Below are 15,233 nucleotides of genomic sequence, written 5' to 3'. Positions count from 1 at the left end.
GCAAATAGGAACTTGTCATGTATGGGTTTTATCTGAGCATTTTCTAACTTCCTCTTGTTCTTGTTTAAAACATTCTCAAATTTCTTGTCAATGTCAGCAAACTTTTTTTCTAACATATTTTTAGAAAAATTAAAAATTTTATCTTTTAGAAAATGTCTAGCGATTTCGCTATCTATATTCGAGACAAGCTTTTCGACAGCAAACATCTGTCGACCATAAAATCTTACATAGTGTAAACAAGAAAGGGGAATTTGTTCTAAAGTTCTGTTTCTGGGAATATGACAAGAACCATAAAACATTAAGCAGAGAGTCTTAAAATTTGTCAATGACAGACTTGTTGACAGAGATGACGCCGATTGGAAAGATGAAGTCCAACAAAAGTTCTTAGAATGCAAAGAAGACACATGCGCTGTTCTTGAAGATGAAATAGAAAACAGAATAGAAGAGCTATTAAAGGACAAAGACCTTTTACAAAAATATGGTTCTGAGAAGTTTGACATAACTCCACCAGAGAAGAAGAAGAAGAGAGAGAAGAAAGAAAAGAAAGTAGAAGAAGAGAAGAAAGAGCCAGAGCCAGTTCCAGAGAAGGTGAGATATGACATGTAAAAATAAAATTTTATTTTTAGAACATTTCTGGGTCAATGTCAATGTTCTCTTCCTCTTTAGGAGCAAACACTGGCTTAGACTCTAAAATCTTTTTACCCAATTTACCTTGAACTTCAACTATCTTAGACTCATAATATTCATAGTCGTCTGTCTTCTTTGGTTCATAAGGTATAACAAGTTTGTATGCTTTGCCTTCTTTAAGGTTTGAGAACTTTCTGTCAAAATTTTCTTTGACTGCTAACAAACCTTCTATGTCTAAGTCTTCAAATTTCGCACCATTTTTAGTCACAATAGCAAACTTAACGGGTTCGATGTTCCAAACTTTGTCATATGTAGACTTTTCAAAATGGTAGAAGTAAACATTCAAATAAGCGAATGGGTCTAGTTCTTCTTTGACTTCTGTCATGTACTTGTTGACTGAAATATATTTCGTCATCTTTTCTATCGGATAAAAAAATATTTTTTTTAAATTTACTCAGAAAAATTTTTCTTTGTATATACGCCGTTCTGAACATCTAAAAGATTTTTGACATTTGCCAAGAATGTACGTTTAGACGCTGCCATATAACCATACTCTTGACAATATTGTTTATATGAATCGTACAATGACCTTTCATCTAAACACTCAAAGTTAGTCTCATCTATGAACAGTTCATATACACTCTTGTTTGCTTCTAACAATGTTTGTCTCTCTTCTGTATGCGGAATTTGTCTTGGATTGAACTTAGAAATATCTAATGTCATGAAATATGAGAACAAGTGGTTGTAAAAGTTAGGTGTCAAAGTTTTCTGCTAAGTCGTCAAAATATTCTGTATCTTGCATATGAGCTTCTGACGTTCTGACAACTACATATCTTCTGTCAGAACTTTCTAACTTCATCGGAACGGCGTTGTTTGAAACCATGATGAAATTTGCAACATTTTCACAAACTCTTTGGTCTTTATATTTTCTTTCAACAACTCCAACTTTGTCTGTTATAAGACTCTTCAAAGCATCTGAGTTTAAAACCTTTGTTGTATCTATACTTTGAAGTTCGTTACATACTATAAGTTTCATATTCTCTATGAAGAGTTAAATTTACCGCAGATGTTTTCTAAGTTTGTCATATTAGGGTTCGAATAGCCCTCTAACAGTTTGCATAAGATATCTGTAAAGAAAGTGTTCTTACCAGTCCTTGTTTTCCAATTATAATGAGAGCAGTTTCATTTTTAGCACTTGGATGTTGTAAGATGTTTGCAAACCAACATAAGATATACTCATAGACTCTTTTCGTTTCCATTGCATATAATTTCTTTGACATGTCTAACCAAGCTTCTATAACATTTCTTTCCATTCTACTTGTTCGTATTTATATCCAGTGAAGATAGAATAGAAGTTTGGAGATGGTGTATAGAACTTTATACACGAACTGAAAAAATCTTCTAACTTTGACAATAAGATATCCCAAGCATCTAACATCTTCATACCAACTGTACGACTTTTATTTTCTTAAGTTTCTGTCTACATTCTTGTTCTGAAACTATGGTTGCTCTTGGTTTGTTAAAGACAACATCCCATTCTTTCATGACATAACATTCTGGGCAGAGTCGACATAAATGACTAAACGTTTCAAATTCTCGACTGCTTTGTTATAGTCTCTAAATGGACACATATTTCTGAACGCTTGGAAGTCATAAAAATCTGAAACGTCTATTCTGTACATTTTTATAAAAATAAAAAAAATATTTTTTTATTCTTGAGCTTGTTGTTGCATTTGTTGTTCTTGAGCTATTTGTTGTTGAAGTTGTTCTTGTAATACAATACTTTCACCAGTTGCATCTTCCAATTCGAAACTTTCTGCCGTCATTGACAAATACATAGGACATAAAAGTTTTACAGGAACAAAGTTTGCGTCAACTAAGGTTAAGTTATGTTTGCTAAAGTGTTTGAGTTTACTAAAGCTGAAAACTCTGCATTCGAATGAACAATAGGCAAACCGCAGAGAAAGTGTTGTTTATACGCATGAGTATCTTTTTGGTCATAGTAGTTTCTGTCGACATTCGAATAGCACTTTGAACCTAAGTTTGAAACAATATATAAAATAGGTGTGCTTAAAGTCAATGGAACGGATAGACCTTGTATGACACCTTTTCCTGTTATAGGAAACTGTTGGTAGTAAAAACCAGATATAAGTTTTGTATTATAGCTCATATCGTTTATACTAAACTCAGTCGGACATCCAAACATAATGAAACCTGCTCTAGTTGCAGCACATGTTACATCCGTCCTTAAAGTATTAAATAAGTCAACAAAACCTGTTGTGGTTATATCTGAGTAAGTATCTTCAAAGAAGTATTTTTACCATTCACAACAACAAAGTCTTCTGGTGTCAAAAGAGCAAAACAGGCTTTAGTCGTCATCGTGTTTAAGGTCAGTTTACAATATCGTCCTTGAGGACTTTGTAAGTTTGTTGTTATAGAATTATATGACTCAGGGTTTTTAGTCGTAATAGTATAAACCACTATGTCTTCTGCCATTTACTTAGCAAGTAAATTTTAATGAAAATGTTGTGGTCGTCAAATATTTTTATGACGTCTGGGAAACTATACTTTAAGTTCAACGTTTCACCTCCTTTCATAACGTATATCTTGTCAATGACATTATATGAAACACCACAGCAACTAACGTCGGGTTCTATTTCTTTGATGTTTATATCGTCTGCCTCTGTCAAAAGTTTCAATAGTTCTTTCAAAACTTCATGAGGTGCAATGACATATGAGTTCACTTTTACAGGGTTGTGCTCAACCAAGTTTAACATTATACCCAAAGCCTGACAAATCTTCTCCTGAGTTTTAAGTTTGTCTTTCAGTTGTTGGTAGTCGTTTCGAATATCTGCAACAGAACTTAAGTCTCTGCTAACTTCAGGATATGTTGGTTGTTCTTTTACAGGAACAATTGCTATACCATCTTCGTCTTCGTATGGTTTCCCCACTTCAACATCTCTTTCTTTGACATTGACAACAACACTTTGACTGTTTGTTTGAGTTGGTGAATTTAACTTCACATCTGCCATCGCCATTAAACCTTTTGAAACACTTACGCTTCTATTTTTCGGAAATGACATTTTACTTAGAATAAAAAGATGGACGTATTTGAGTATCTCTTCGAATTGAAGCAAAACAAAGTTTACACACACAAACAATACAAATACATTGACAGAATAGTTCTTTACACAAACAATGGAAAATGTTTATAGAATAGCAATATTGCTGAACCAAAATATTTTCATAAAGCAAAGAAAGTTGGTATAACTGAAATGGTGAAAGTTCTTGAAGCAGACAAAAATATAACAAAAACTGACCGATATTTCTAAAGGTAAGTTTATAATACAATTTTATGTCAAAACTGGCGTACTGTCAATATTTGACGGAGAGAAGTCAGTTCAAGAACAACTTACTGACCTGCTGCCAAAATCTGCTCGATGGAAGCTGTCGTTATGCCAATCTGAGGAGCCCCAGCAGGTTTCATCGAACGAATCTTCAAAGAGCATCTTCTGTGAAAAGTGCTATTGGTTTTGTAAACTTCTTTGCTCTCAGTTATCTGGACCGTCTCTGTCACCAGTATATTGTATTGAACTGTACCAACAGTGAAATACCACCCATAAAGTCTTCTGAGTCAGCAAATGGAATGCCAAGCCAAAGTTTTGAACGGTCTCCATTTGTATATTGAGTTTTTTGACCTCCTGTATGAGTCCATACTTTCACATATGGCATAATAGAACTTTGCATTTCAGGGTTTATGGTTGTTGTGAAGTTGTTGTTAAAGTTCATAGCATCTAATGTCAAGTTGTATGACCTCATATCCTCAACTGTAGAATATTCTTCTCTTGGATAGTATTTGCCATCTATGTTTATATGGTATTTAATACCAGGGTTGTAGAAGCAAGAATAGTCATTTATAGTTCGTCTGAACAGTACAAACATAGTATCTGCATGTTTCATTGCAGTTGTTAAAGCAATATCTGTTCTTGCACCTGGGTCAGCACTTTGGTTTCCAACTTCACCTGCAAAGTCTTTGACAGATATTTGGTGTATAGGGAACATAAGTGGAACTGCAATATATTTGGCAGCTAAAGCATTTGAAATATCTGGGTCCAACATATAGACTGCAAGTCTGCTTTCTATTCTCTTGCATTCAAATTTTCGCATGTGAACTTAACTGGGTCCCAAGCAGTTCCAGCAGCATTGAAATAATAGTTTACTTCAGTGTTGAGGTTTGAGAAACCAAAGTCTAAGTCAACTTTGTCTTTGCAAAATTCGGCGAATGACGTTTGATTTGCTCCCTTTACGTCTGTAAGAGTGAATGGGTCTTGTGTTGGTGCAATGACTAAGTTATTTTTGCTTGGAGTAAGTTCGATAGAAATTTTTCCTGCCCAGTTTGGCAAGTATCTTAAAAACCTGAAGATGAGGAAAGATGACAAAGGAACTCTAAGTTTCAGTTTTACTTTGGTTACTGCTGCTGCAGTTTGTCCAGAAAGGTCAACATAAACTCCTGGAACGTTAGGGTCAAGTCTTCTTTTCTCAATAGTTGCATATTGGTCTGTTTGTTCTCTAGCTTGTGGTTGTACTGAGTTTCTCAAAGCGAACCATTCATAGTTTGCCCATGTTACTGTTTGAACTAAGTCAGAGTTAGAATATATCTTATATCCCATAAAACTTCTGGAGCATATTGGTATCCGACATAGAAAATACCATTGCAACCTTTCTTGTCAGACAACTTGGCAGAAGGTTTTATTTCAATGTCTTGTTCCACGTATAAGAATGAGTTGTCAATAGAAATAATATGAAACCTGTCGCAAGCAATATCTACTGTTGTTGAAGAACCTTCTCCAAACTCACCTACATTTCCATAAGAAACAGCAGTTGTATATTCGTAAGTTCCAGGAACTATTTCTGACCTTCTAATGGCATTGTCGCATTCGTTATACCATTCGGAAACATTTCCATTCATAGCATCCAAAACTGTTGGCGTTATATTCTGAGCGGCGTACATTTCATATGAGTAAAAATATAGAATAGTTGGATTTATATGTCATAATAGAACCCACGTGGACCAAGCTTTACTTTCTTCCTGACTGAGTTTTTAACTCTTCTTTTTCCTTCATTGCCACTACTTTCACTAGATGAAGTTACTTCTTCACTACTTTCACTTTGTTCTACTCTTCTTCTTTGGTGTCGCTTTGGTAACTTGCCCTCTGCTTCAAGTTGTTGCATCTTTGCCTCATGTTCACCTAGTATGTTGTAAATTTCCCATGTCCTTTTTGCCTTTGGGCTCTGGTCGCCCATCTCAGGTAACCTATATCCTAGAAAGAGTTGTCATAGTCTGTATTTGAGTCTTCGCGTATTGTTTGCATGACTCTTTCCTGAGTTTCTGGTTCAAGCTCTTCAAACAGTGCCTGTCCATATGGAATATGCTCGTTTCCAAATATATGTTTTTGTAGCCATTCTGGTTTTCTTTCCATGTTACCAACAATATCTTTTGTGAATGGGAAAGCTTTTACCCAATCTTTCAGTCTTGCGTCGTTTATTTCTGTAGTTGGTTTTATTTTGTCAAGGAACATGTTTTTCAATACTAACATTTCATTTGGTACTGTCCATTTGAGTTTTCTTAAATATTCATCCCTTCTCAGTTCATTGTCTGCAAAGTAAGTTTTTATGACATTTTGTAAACTTTCATTTGCAAGGTCATGTACAATAGGTTCTCTTCCTTCGCTCTCCCTAACTTTCTTTCTAAACTCTTCACCAAATATACCATCTCTATGGTTCTGTGTAGTTCTTTGAGATAAATGTTCTAGAACGTCAGGTGTTATATTTCCATCAGCCATGTTCATTTCATACTGGTCCAAAATATCTGCATGTTTCATATCTTTCAATGGCATTAAAGCGCGCTTAAAATACCAGCTATATCTCGTTCACCATTGACTTCCATTGCGTCTACAACTTCTTGGAATTGTGGTTGTAAGTTTATGAACCACCTATCCGAATTAGCTTTATGACCCCATCTCATTGTAGTTCCATCGTCTGCAGAAACAAAAGTAGGTTTGTTTCCATCTTGGTTAGGTTCTGAATGAACTTTAAACAATGTTTCATTTCTATATGTTTTCTTTGAAATTTAACCTTTTATCTTCACCGAGTTCATCCGAAGATTGAACGTTAAATGCTCGTAAGTAAAAAGGTTGTTGTATTTGTGTACATTTTTTTTCAGTTCTTCCATTCTATGCTGAATATTTTCATCTGATGTTGGAGTCTTTTGTATGTCGGCAAACATTTTTCGATATTCTTCTACTATGTCAGCCGAATTTTTTTTAGACTCTTGGAAAGATTCCATATTCTCCGCATACTCTTGTTGAGGGTCAAGATTTTTCGGCTGTTCAAATCTTCATCTAGTTCTGTGAAGTTAGTTTCCAAAGGAGTGACTGTTCGTTTCCTTCAGGCTCTTCTAGCTGTTGTTGCTGAACTATTTCTTCCATGTCTGGTTGTATCTGAACTTCTTCCTGTGGAGTTTCTTGTACCTCATCTGCTGGCATTTCATATATTCCGAGACCGTTTTCAACAATTTCCCTATCTACGTCATCCGCATTCATAAGCCTTTGTTCTTTCGTTCCGTCTCTATTTTTTACGCGTTTCATGACGAAAGTTGAATTGTCATTTAGCTCTGACATCAAATATCTCGGAGTAAATTCATCCATGTCATTTGGATGATATGCTATTAAATCATATCCCTTAGCGAGCTTGTATTTTCCAGGTTTGAATTATATCCGTTTTGGTGCTGAGCCATAAAGCTAAATAGGTTCGGGTCAGTATTTCCATCCTTGAACTTTCCAATAGCTTCTTTATATCTGTCACTAAAGTCAACAGTATCTGGGAAACCACACTCTTCTTTAAGCATTTTAAGAATTCTTGGTTTACTTGTTCTCTACTTATTTTATGTCCTTGCTCTGGTTGTGGAGGTGGTTGTTGTGCAGGGTTTTGAACTGTTGGTTGTTGTGCAGGGTTTTGAACTGTTGGTTGTTGTGTTGGTTTTGGTGCATGCCTGTGTCTGTGTCCATGTGACGATGTAAATGTGTTAGGTAGTCCTGGTGCAGGTGCTTCTCTTGGAGGGTTTGGTGGTATATAAGTTCCACCAGCTGGCACATATGTTCCATCTGCAGCGTAATGTCCTACCTGACTTTTCGTTCTTAGAAAGCATTTACTAGGTCTGTTTTGGTCTGTTGTAACTCTTTTTCTTGACTTTTCACAACAGTTGCTCTAACGGCGTCATAGGCACTTTGAACTGCCTGTCTCGTTGCTGCATCTGTTATTTTCGTCATATTTTGTGCTACTTCTCTTAACTCTTTGTCGAAACTTCAGACTTCAGTTTCTTTCCAGATGAGAAGTCGTTCACTTGTTTCACCTTACTATGAAGAGCTTCGAAGGCGTTCTTAAAGTCAGCATTTGTTAAAGCTTCATTTGAACTGTCTTCATCCGCTTGTATTTTTGTCCTTATTGACCCTATGAGTTGGGCTGCTTTAGCGTTGGCTTGGGCATCTAACCAGTCATTTAGCTTTTATATATTCTGAGCTTTTCATTGCCTTTTGCATAGCCGCGTCGTTATTTTTACTTTCTTGTGCTAAGTTTTCATACTGTACGGTTTGGTTTTGCAACTGTAAAAGTTTTTCTGCCTTTACATTTGCTTCAACTTCTTTTTTATACTCATCGCTATCCATATATGTCTTCAGGGCTTTTTGTTTTATCTCTTCATCTTTCAGTATTTTATATTGAGTAGTATGGTTTTTCAAATTTATGACATCTTGTTCCATTTTTGCTACTTCTGCTGCTTTTTCTGACACTTTTTTCGCATATTCCTCTGTACTTAGTTCTTTCAGTTGTTCTTCTTTCTTCTTTTTCTCTACGTTTAACTCATTGAGTTTCTTTGTGTGTCTGTCATATTCTAGTTTCTTTTCGTTTTCACTTATTTGCTTCTGTATGTCTATGTTTGACTTTTTGACATCTGTTATTTGATTTTTGAGTGAACTCAAATTCATTTGACTTTGAGGGTTATAGGCTGTTCCGTCTGCAGCTCCACCATAGCCTGCCATTTTCGCTAAAAGTGCCGCTCTTAAACCTCCACTCTGTGCACCAACAACTCGGTTTAAAAGCATAGGATTGCTTGACATTTGTTGCAACATAGTGGGGTCATTCATAATTTGTTGTTGCAACTGTTGTTGTGGTGTCAGTTTTACTATTGGATGTTTCAATGCTCTCTTCCTCTTACGTATATTCTTACGTAGCTTACGTGGCATTTTAAGTGAAGTAAAAAACGGTTTTTGACAGATGTTTTATTGTGACTTCTTCGTAAAGACTTTGTTGAGATTTCTTCGTAAATGAGTGTAAATGACCCAAAAATATATTTTAGGGTAGAAGGGTATATCTAACCTCTTTTCTAACCTCTTTTCTACCCTCTTGAATTTTCATGAATTTCTTCGTAAAGACTTTGTTGAGACTTCTTCGTAAAGACTTTGTTGAGACTTCTTCGTAAAGACTTTGTTGAGATTTCTTCGTAAATGAGTGTAAATGACCCAAAAATATATTTTAGGGTAGAAGGGTATATCTAACCTCTTTTCTAACCTCTTTTCTACCCTCTTGAATTTTCATGAATTTCTTCGTAAAGACTTTGTTAAGACTTCTTCGTAAAGACTTTGTTGAGACTTCTTCGTAAAGACTTTGTCAAGACTTCATCGTAAAGACTTTGTTGAGATTTCTTCGTAAATGACCCTAGTAGTATATTTTTGGTGTAAATTTCATGAAAATTCAAGAGGGTAGAAAAGAGGTTAGAAAAGAGGTTAGATATACCCTTCTACCCTAAAATATATTTTTGGTGTAAATTTCATGAAAATTCAAGAGGGTAGAAAAGAGGTTAGAAAAGAGGTTAGATATACCCTTCTACCCTAAAATATATTTTTGCCTGATTTACACTCATTGACGATGAAGTTTTGTAATGTTCTTCATCGTAAAGACTTTGTTGAGACTTCCTCATGAACTTTCTTGTCTATGTTTTGTAAAGTTCTTCATCGTAAAGACTTTGTTGAGACTTCCTCATGAACTTTCTTGTCTATGTTTTGTAAAGTTCTTCATCGTAAAGACTTTGTTGAGACTTCCTCATGAACTTTCTTGTCTATGTTTTGTAAAGTTCTTCTTCGTAAAGACTTTCATTTTATACTAAACATCAACGGGGCTAGAAGGCACGAAGTGCCTGGAAGCCCCACTACCTTTTTTTTTTTTTTTTTTTTTTTTTTTCAATTAGGAAAAAAAAAAAAAAAAAAAAAAAAAAAAGGTAGTGGGGCTTCCAGGCACTTCGTGCCTTCTAGCCCTGAAGATGTTTAGTATAAATGAAGTTTTTATTCGGAGGGCTTCCAGCCCTAAGAATTTTTCCCAAGACCCAAGAGGAGGACCGAACCCCAGCCGACCAGCCGTTGACTTTTTTGTCATGATTTCATCGTAAATGTTTTGTCATGATTTCATCGTAAATGTTTTGTCATGATTTCATCGTAAATGTTTTGTCAAGACTTCTTCGTAATGAGCGTAAATGACCCAAAAATAATGTTTATGTTAGAATGTTAGATCTAACACGTTTTCTAACATGTTTTCTAACATCGTAGAAAACTCATGATTTCTTCGTAAATGTTTTGTCGAAACTTCTTCATCGTAAATGTTTTGTCATGAATTTCATCGTAAATGTTTTGTCAAGACTTCTTCGTAAATGTTTTGTCAAACATGAACGTAAATGTTTTGTCAAGACTTCTTCGTAATGAGCGTAAAGGACCCAAAAATAATGTTTATGTTAGAATGTTAGATCTAACACGTTTTCTAACATGTTTTCTAACATCGTAGAAAAACTCATGATTTTTCGTAAATGTTTTGTCGAAACTTCTTCTTCGTATATGTTTTGTCAAGACTTCTTCGTAATGAGCGTAAAGGACCCAAAAATATAATTTAGGGTAGAAGGTTAGATCTAACATTCTAACATAAACATTATTTTTTGGTGTAAATTTCATGATTTTCAAGAGTTTTCTACGATGTTAGAAAACATGTTAGAAAACATGTTAGATCTAACATTCTAACATAAAATATATTTTTGGTGTAAATTTCATGAAAATTCAAGAGGGTAGAAAACTCATGATTTCTTCGTAAATGTTTTGTCAAGACTTCTTCGTAAATGTTTTGTCACTTCTCTGTCACTTTTCAGGGAAAAAACATTTTTATTATTATATATAAATGAATTTTACAAAACCACCGTTACCGTTCTTTGGAAATAAGAGTAGATGTAAAGATATTCTATTGAGAGAACTTAAGAAACTACCGAATGGTCTAACATTTGTAGATTTGTTCGGTGGAAGTTTCTATATATCCATTTGTGTCATACAATATTCCCAGACTCAAAGATTATATGCAATGACTTCGACAACTATATGGACCGTCTCAAACATATACCAGACACAAACAATATATTGAAAGCGTTAAAAGAAAAGATACCTATAGGTAAGATGGAACGTATACCATTAGATAAGAAAAATATTGTGAGAGAGGTTTTGAAAAAAGCAGAATATATAGACTGGGATAGTATATCTGCTAGACTATTATATAGTGGTTCTATAAGAGTTCATGACATTGAAACACTTATGTCAAAAGTTTTATATCTTAACTATACAAATGTTTTCAAAGAGGACATAGAAAAATATATTGAGGGTATAGAGTTTGTGAGATGTCATTGGACAGAGTTGTATGAAAAATATAAAGACAAGGAAAATGTTTTCTTTATAGTAGACCCGCCGTTCTTTAACACATACGATTTTCAATACCAAGTAGACTGGACTTTGAGAGACTCTTTAGAAACTTTAGACGTTTTACATAACCATCCATGCTTTTACTTTACATCCGATAAAAGTGGTTTGGAAACCGTTATGAGATGGTTAGAGGACATACATGACTATGAGTTTATATATGACAAGATAGAATATGAGAGAGGTCCTATAAATCGGAGAAAGTGTCATAACAAAGAAATTTTACTAGTAAGTAAATGTGGTTTGAAATAGGACTACTTGTTTTAGGTTTTTTCCATTGTGTCATTTATTTCTTTGACGTGGCAGAAAAGTACAGAGAATATGAAGATGAACCAATGCCTGCAAATGTTCAGTATATGTACTCGTAAGAGATATTTTTATCTAATATTAAATGGACGCACAGAACTTAGCGAATGCACAGCAACCTGGACAACCAAACCCAGAGAATATTCCAAATGAAGTTAGAATACAAACTGCAATGGCAAACTATGGTCAAGTGCCAACAGATGTACAAATGCAAACTGCCATGTCAAATGACGCTGCGTTAGGTTTGCCACCATGGTATGCAAATATGAGATGGAAAGAGTTTTATACAAACCCTGAAGTGGGATATAAACAACTTTATGCAGATGACGCGAACACAGGAGTTGACCCAGAATATGTTTTCTACCAGAGGAGAAACAGAATGTATGAGCTCCAGTTAAAGAATGCTATGGAACTCAACAGGAAACGTAAGAGACTAGGCGGACATTAGATTTTTACATATAGTAAAATGGGTTTCTTCAGTAAGATAGGAAACTTCTTTCGAAATGTTGGAAGAGGTATATGGAATGGAATAAAAACCGTAGGAAGAGGAATTTGGAACGGAGTCAAAAATATTGGTAAAAGAGTAGGTCAGTTTGTTGGTATTATACCTAAAGACCCTGAACCAGAAGAACAAGCTCCTGTTATACAACAGCCTGAACCTGCACCACAGTCTAGTTGGCAACCAAATCCAACACCTCAACCGTATTAAAAAATTATATTTTTACCGTTCGATAGTAGTTGTATATGAAACTAAGTTCTAAGTAAAACGCATGGTATAATGGAATTATTCTTTTTCTTCCATCTGTAGTAAACCATACTTGAAAGTCTGAAATACTTCCACTTGGTGGTTCGTATAACTTTGTAGGTTTTTCGTAAAAGTCATTTGCCAAGCATAAGAAAGAGTTTTGGGCGCCAGAAAATGAAGCATGAACAATAATAGCAGCTGGGTCGAAAACATCTTTAAATAAATATGGTTCATCTCTTGCATATCGACTGTAAATATTTGCTAAAGGAAGTTCGACTTTCTGATTTAACATTCTTTGCAAATAATACCATGACATTGCAGTGAATTCTGTATATATTTGTTCGTCTTTCTTTGGATTGTCTTCGTAGATTTGAAATGACACTTGTGAATTTTGTTTGTCATATACAATTCTCACATAAAGTGTGCTCTCGGTATTTGCATATTCATCAGCATATTTTGCATAACATGAATTTATTTTATCTTCTATATTTTTTAACGCAGTCTGTAGAGAAGATGAAAGGTCAACTTGTATTAGCTCAATTTCTTCCCACATTTTTCGTTTCCCTTCAGATATATAATCTATATGAAACCTTACAATAAATGGAAAACTTTTATCTTCTACAGACACAAACTTCATTCTACGAAAGCCAACAGCTTTTGTGACGGATGGGTCTCTTAACCATCTTAATGGGTAGTCAAAACGATAGCCTTCATGCTTTACGGTCTCTGTCTCAAACTTTTGACCGACATTAGTAAAAAGTTCATCTAATGGTTTAGTTGTAGCAACTCTTGAATTTTCTTTTTCTATTGGAAGCATATTTTATCTAGAATAAAAATGTCGAAAGATATTGCTTCCATGAGAGAAATACAACACAACCGACAACTCATTATGCAAGCTCTAAATAAGAACACAACAAACTTTTCAAACTATTCTAAGATATCTGAGTCATTGAAAGAAGGAAACTTAAAACTGACGATAAACCCATTGACAGACGAGTTTCTGTTTCAAGACAGTAAGAACCATACTGTTTGTATAAATCCAACAAAAAGAACTTTAAACGAGAAACCTATAGATGAACTTCTTTTGAAAGCAGATATTGACAACAAAGCTGACAAAGAGTATGTCATTGAAAAAGTTCAAGAAGAACATGACAGAGCAGATGCAACATATGCAACAAAAGAGGATGTTGAAAAGAAAGCTGACAAAGAGTATGTTGACGATGAGTTAGCATATCTGGCTAGTGGGTTAGTGAAGAAGGCAGATAAGGAATATGTGGATGAAAAAGACAATGAAATTAAAGAAAGGGTTGAATGGTATAATGAACGGACATCGAAGATTTTAGAAGGTAAAGCCAATACAGGGTGGGTTTCAGGATGTTTAGACCTTAAAGCGGATAAGAACCATACACATACCATTGCAAATATTACAAACTTACAAGAAACCTTAAACAGGAAAAGTGACGTTGGACATACACATACCATTGCAAATATTACAAACTTACAAGAAACCTTAAACAGGAAAAGTGACGTTGGACATACACATAGCTTCTTCTCAACTGTTGGTATAGAAAGTATTTTAGGAACGATTGAAGAAACTGGTGGGGGTGGATTATATTTTAAACCTCCTAACTTTCCAGAAGGTTTAACATCGGATAAAGACATTAGATGTAAAGATGTTTATGTCATGAAGGATGAAAAAAAAGTTAAATTCACTGCTCAAGATTTATATGATAAAAAAGCTGACAAAACAGAGCTTCAAACATTAAAGATTGAAATACTTCAAACAGTATATCCTATAGGTTCTATTTATACGTCAATGAACTCTACCAGACCAGAAACAGTACTTGGTTTTGGAACTTGGACTCAAATAGTCGACAGGTTTTTGTATTGTGCAAACTCTTCAAAGGAAACAGGTGGAAGTAAAACGATTTCAGGTGCAAATTTACCTGCGCACAGTCACTACGTAAGTTTAACTACATCTCGAGAAGGTGGGCATAGGCATAAATATTGGGATTGGACAGGAATGACAAAAGGTAAAGGATATGATGTTAAAGACAACGTTCAGTTTGCTATAAATTGTTACTTGGATAACACTGAGGTAGGAGGAGACCATACACATTTCGTTTCAGGGTATACGCAAACAACGGGACAAAGTAAAGACTACATGCCACCTTACATGACAGTTTACGCATGGTATAGAATTGCTTAGTCGTCATTTTCAACTTCTTTAGCATATTCGTCAGGAGTTGTCTTATATTTGTTAGGAACTGTCTTTGAAAGTATACCACCTTGAACTTTGACAAGTTTGAAACGAGGTCTGACAATAGTAGTTTTATCTTCTGCTTGCAGTGTGTACATTTTGCCATGTTTGCCTAAAATCATAATATTCTCTTGTATACTTTCTTCTATTTTTACGAACACGAATGTGAGTACCTGTCGAGTTCCCATTGTTGTCATAGTCAATAGTATTTTCATATGGGTCGCGTTTAGGTATTTCTATTTTTACTTTGTCACCTTTCTGAAGTTTGAAGCCTGGCATTCTTTCTTGTTTGTCTCTTTTGACTAAACTATTAAATATATAGTCTTTCTCTAAGTCAGGGTTGTTTTTCATTTCTTCGGGGGAGTGGTTTCCCAAACCTTTTTGTTTACGGTTATTGTAAATATTTAAAACTTGTCTCATCTTTGCCATGGAGAAGTGTCTATATTTGTCGTCATAT

General features: G+C 34.8%; 6 protein-coding genes and 2 pseudogenes across 8 annotated transcripts, besides 2 other annotated features; 3 read left to right on the top strand and 5 right to left on the bottom strand.

The window, feature by feature from the left end:
* Positions 1–6,709: part of a mobile genetic element that runs on past the window's edge.
* On the top strand, positions 334–606 carry TVAGG3_0753570 (uncharacterized protein; the record flags this gene model as incomplete). The annotated part of the gene is made up of 1 exon (XM_051245344.1): positions 334–606. A coding segment is annotated over one exon (273 nt), but the record flags the coding sequence as incomplete, so codon positions are not given.
* TVAGG3_0753560 (protein of unknown function, DUF4108 family) lies at positions 623–1,042 on the bottom strand (the record flags this gene model as incomplete). The annotated part of the gene is made up of 1 exon (XM_051245343.1): positions 623–1,042. The coding sequence occupies one exon, from the start codon at positions 1,040–1,042 to the stop codon at positions 623–625; it is 420 nt and encodes a 139-aa protein (XP_051091930.1).
* Positions 4,886–5,638, bottom strand: TVAGG3_0753550 (annotated as a pseudogene). Its single transcript has one exon. A coding segment is annotated over exon 1 (753 nt).
* On the bottom strand, positions 5,671–6,509 carry TVAGG3_0753540 (annotated as a pseudogene). The gene has a single exon. A coding segment is annotated over exon 1 (839 nt).
* Positions 6,710–8,289: 1,580 nt separating the features above from the next.
* Positions 8,290–8,927, bottom strand: TVAGG3_0753520 (protein of unknown function, DUF4106 family; the record flags this gene model as incomplete). Its single annotated transcript, XM_051245342.1, has 1 exon — positions 8,290–8,927. A coding segment is annotated over one exon (638 nt), but the record flags the coding sequence as incomplete, so codon positions are not given.
* Positions 8,928–11,856: 2,929 nt separating this feature from the next.
* TVAGG3_0753510 (uncharacterized protein) lies at positions 11,857–12,219 on the top strand (the record flags this gene model as incomplete). The annotated part of the gene is made up of 1 exon (XM_051245341.1): positions 11,857–12,219. One exon carries the CDS (start codon positions 11,857–11,859, stop codon positions 12,217–12,219), a length of 363 nt encoding a protein of 120 aa, XP_051091928.1.
* Positions 12,220–12,237: 18 nt separating this feature from the next.
* TVAGG3_0753500 (serine threonine-protein phosphatase family) lies at positions 12,238–12,480 on the top strand (the record flags this gene model as incomplete). Its single annotated transcript, XM_051245340.1, has 1 exon — positions 12,238–12,480. The coding sequence occupies one exon, from the start codon at positions 12,238–12,240 to the stop codon at positions 12,478–12,480; it is 243 nt and encodes an 80-aa protein (XP_051091927.1).
* A 4-nt stretch (positions 12,481–12,484) lies between these two features.
* Positions 12,485–12,808, bottom strand: TVAGG3_0753490 (uncharacterized protein; the record flags this gene model as incomplete). The annotated part of the gene is made up of 1 exon (XM_051245339.1): positions 12,485–12,808. One exon carries the CDS (start codon positions 12,806–12,808, stop codon positions 12,485–12,487), a length of 324 nt encoding a protein of 107 aa, XP_051091926.1.
* A 762-nt stretch (positions 12,809–13,570) lies between these two features.
* Positions 13,571–15,233: part of a mobile genetic element that runs on past the window's edge.

Source organism: Trichomonas vaginalis, chromosome III, assembly GCF_026262505.1.
Source record: "Trichomonas vaginalis G3 chromosome III, whole genome shotgun sequence".
In the NCBI taxonomy this organism is placed as follows: Eukaryota; Parabasalia; order Trichomonadida; family Trichomonadidae; genus Trichomonas; species Trichomonas vaginalis.
The sequence above is the reverse complement of the archived record's forward strand: the minus strand, read 5'-3'. Positions and strand labels throughout refer to the sequence as shown.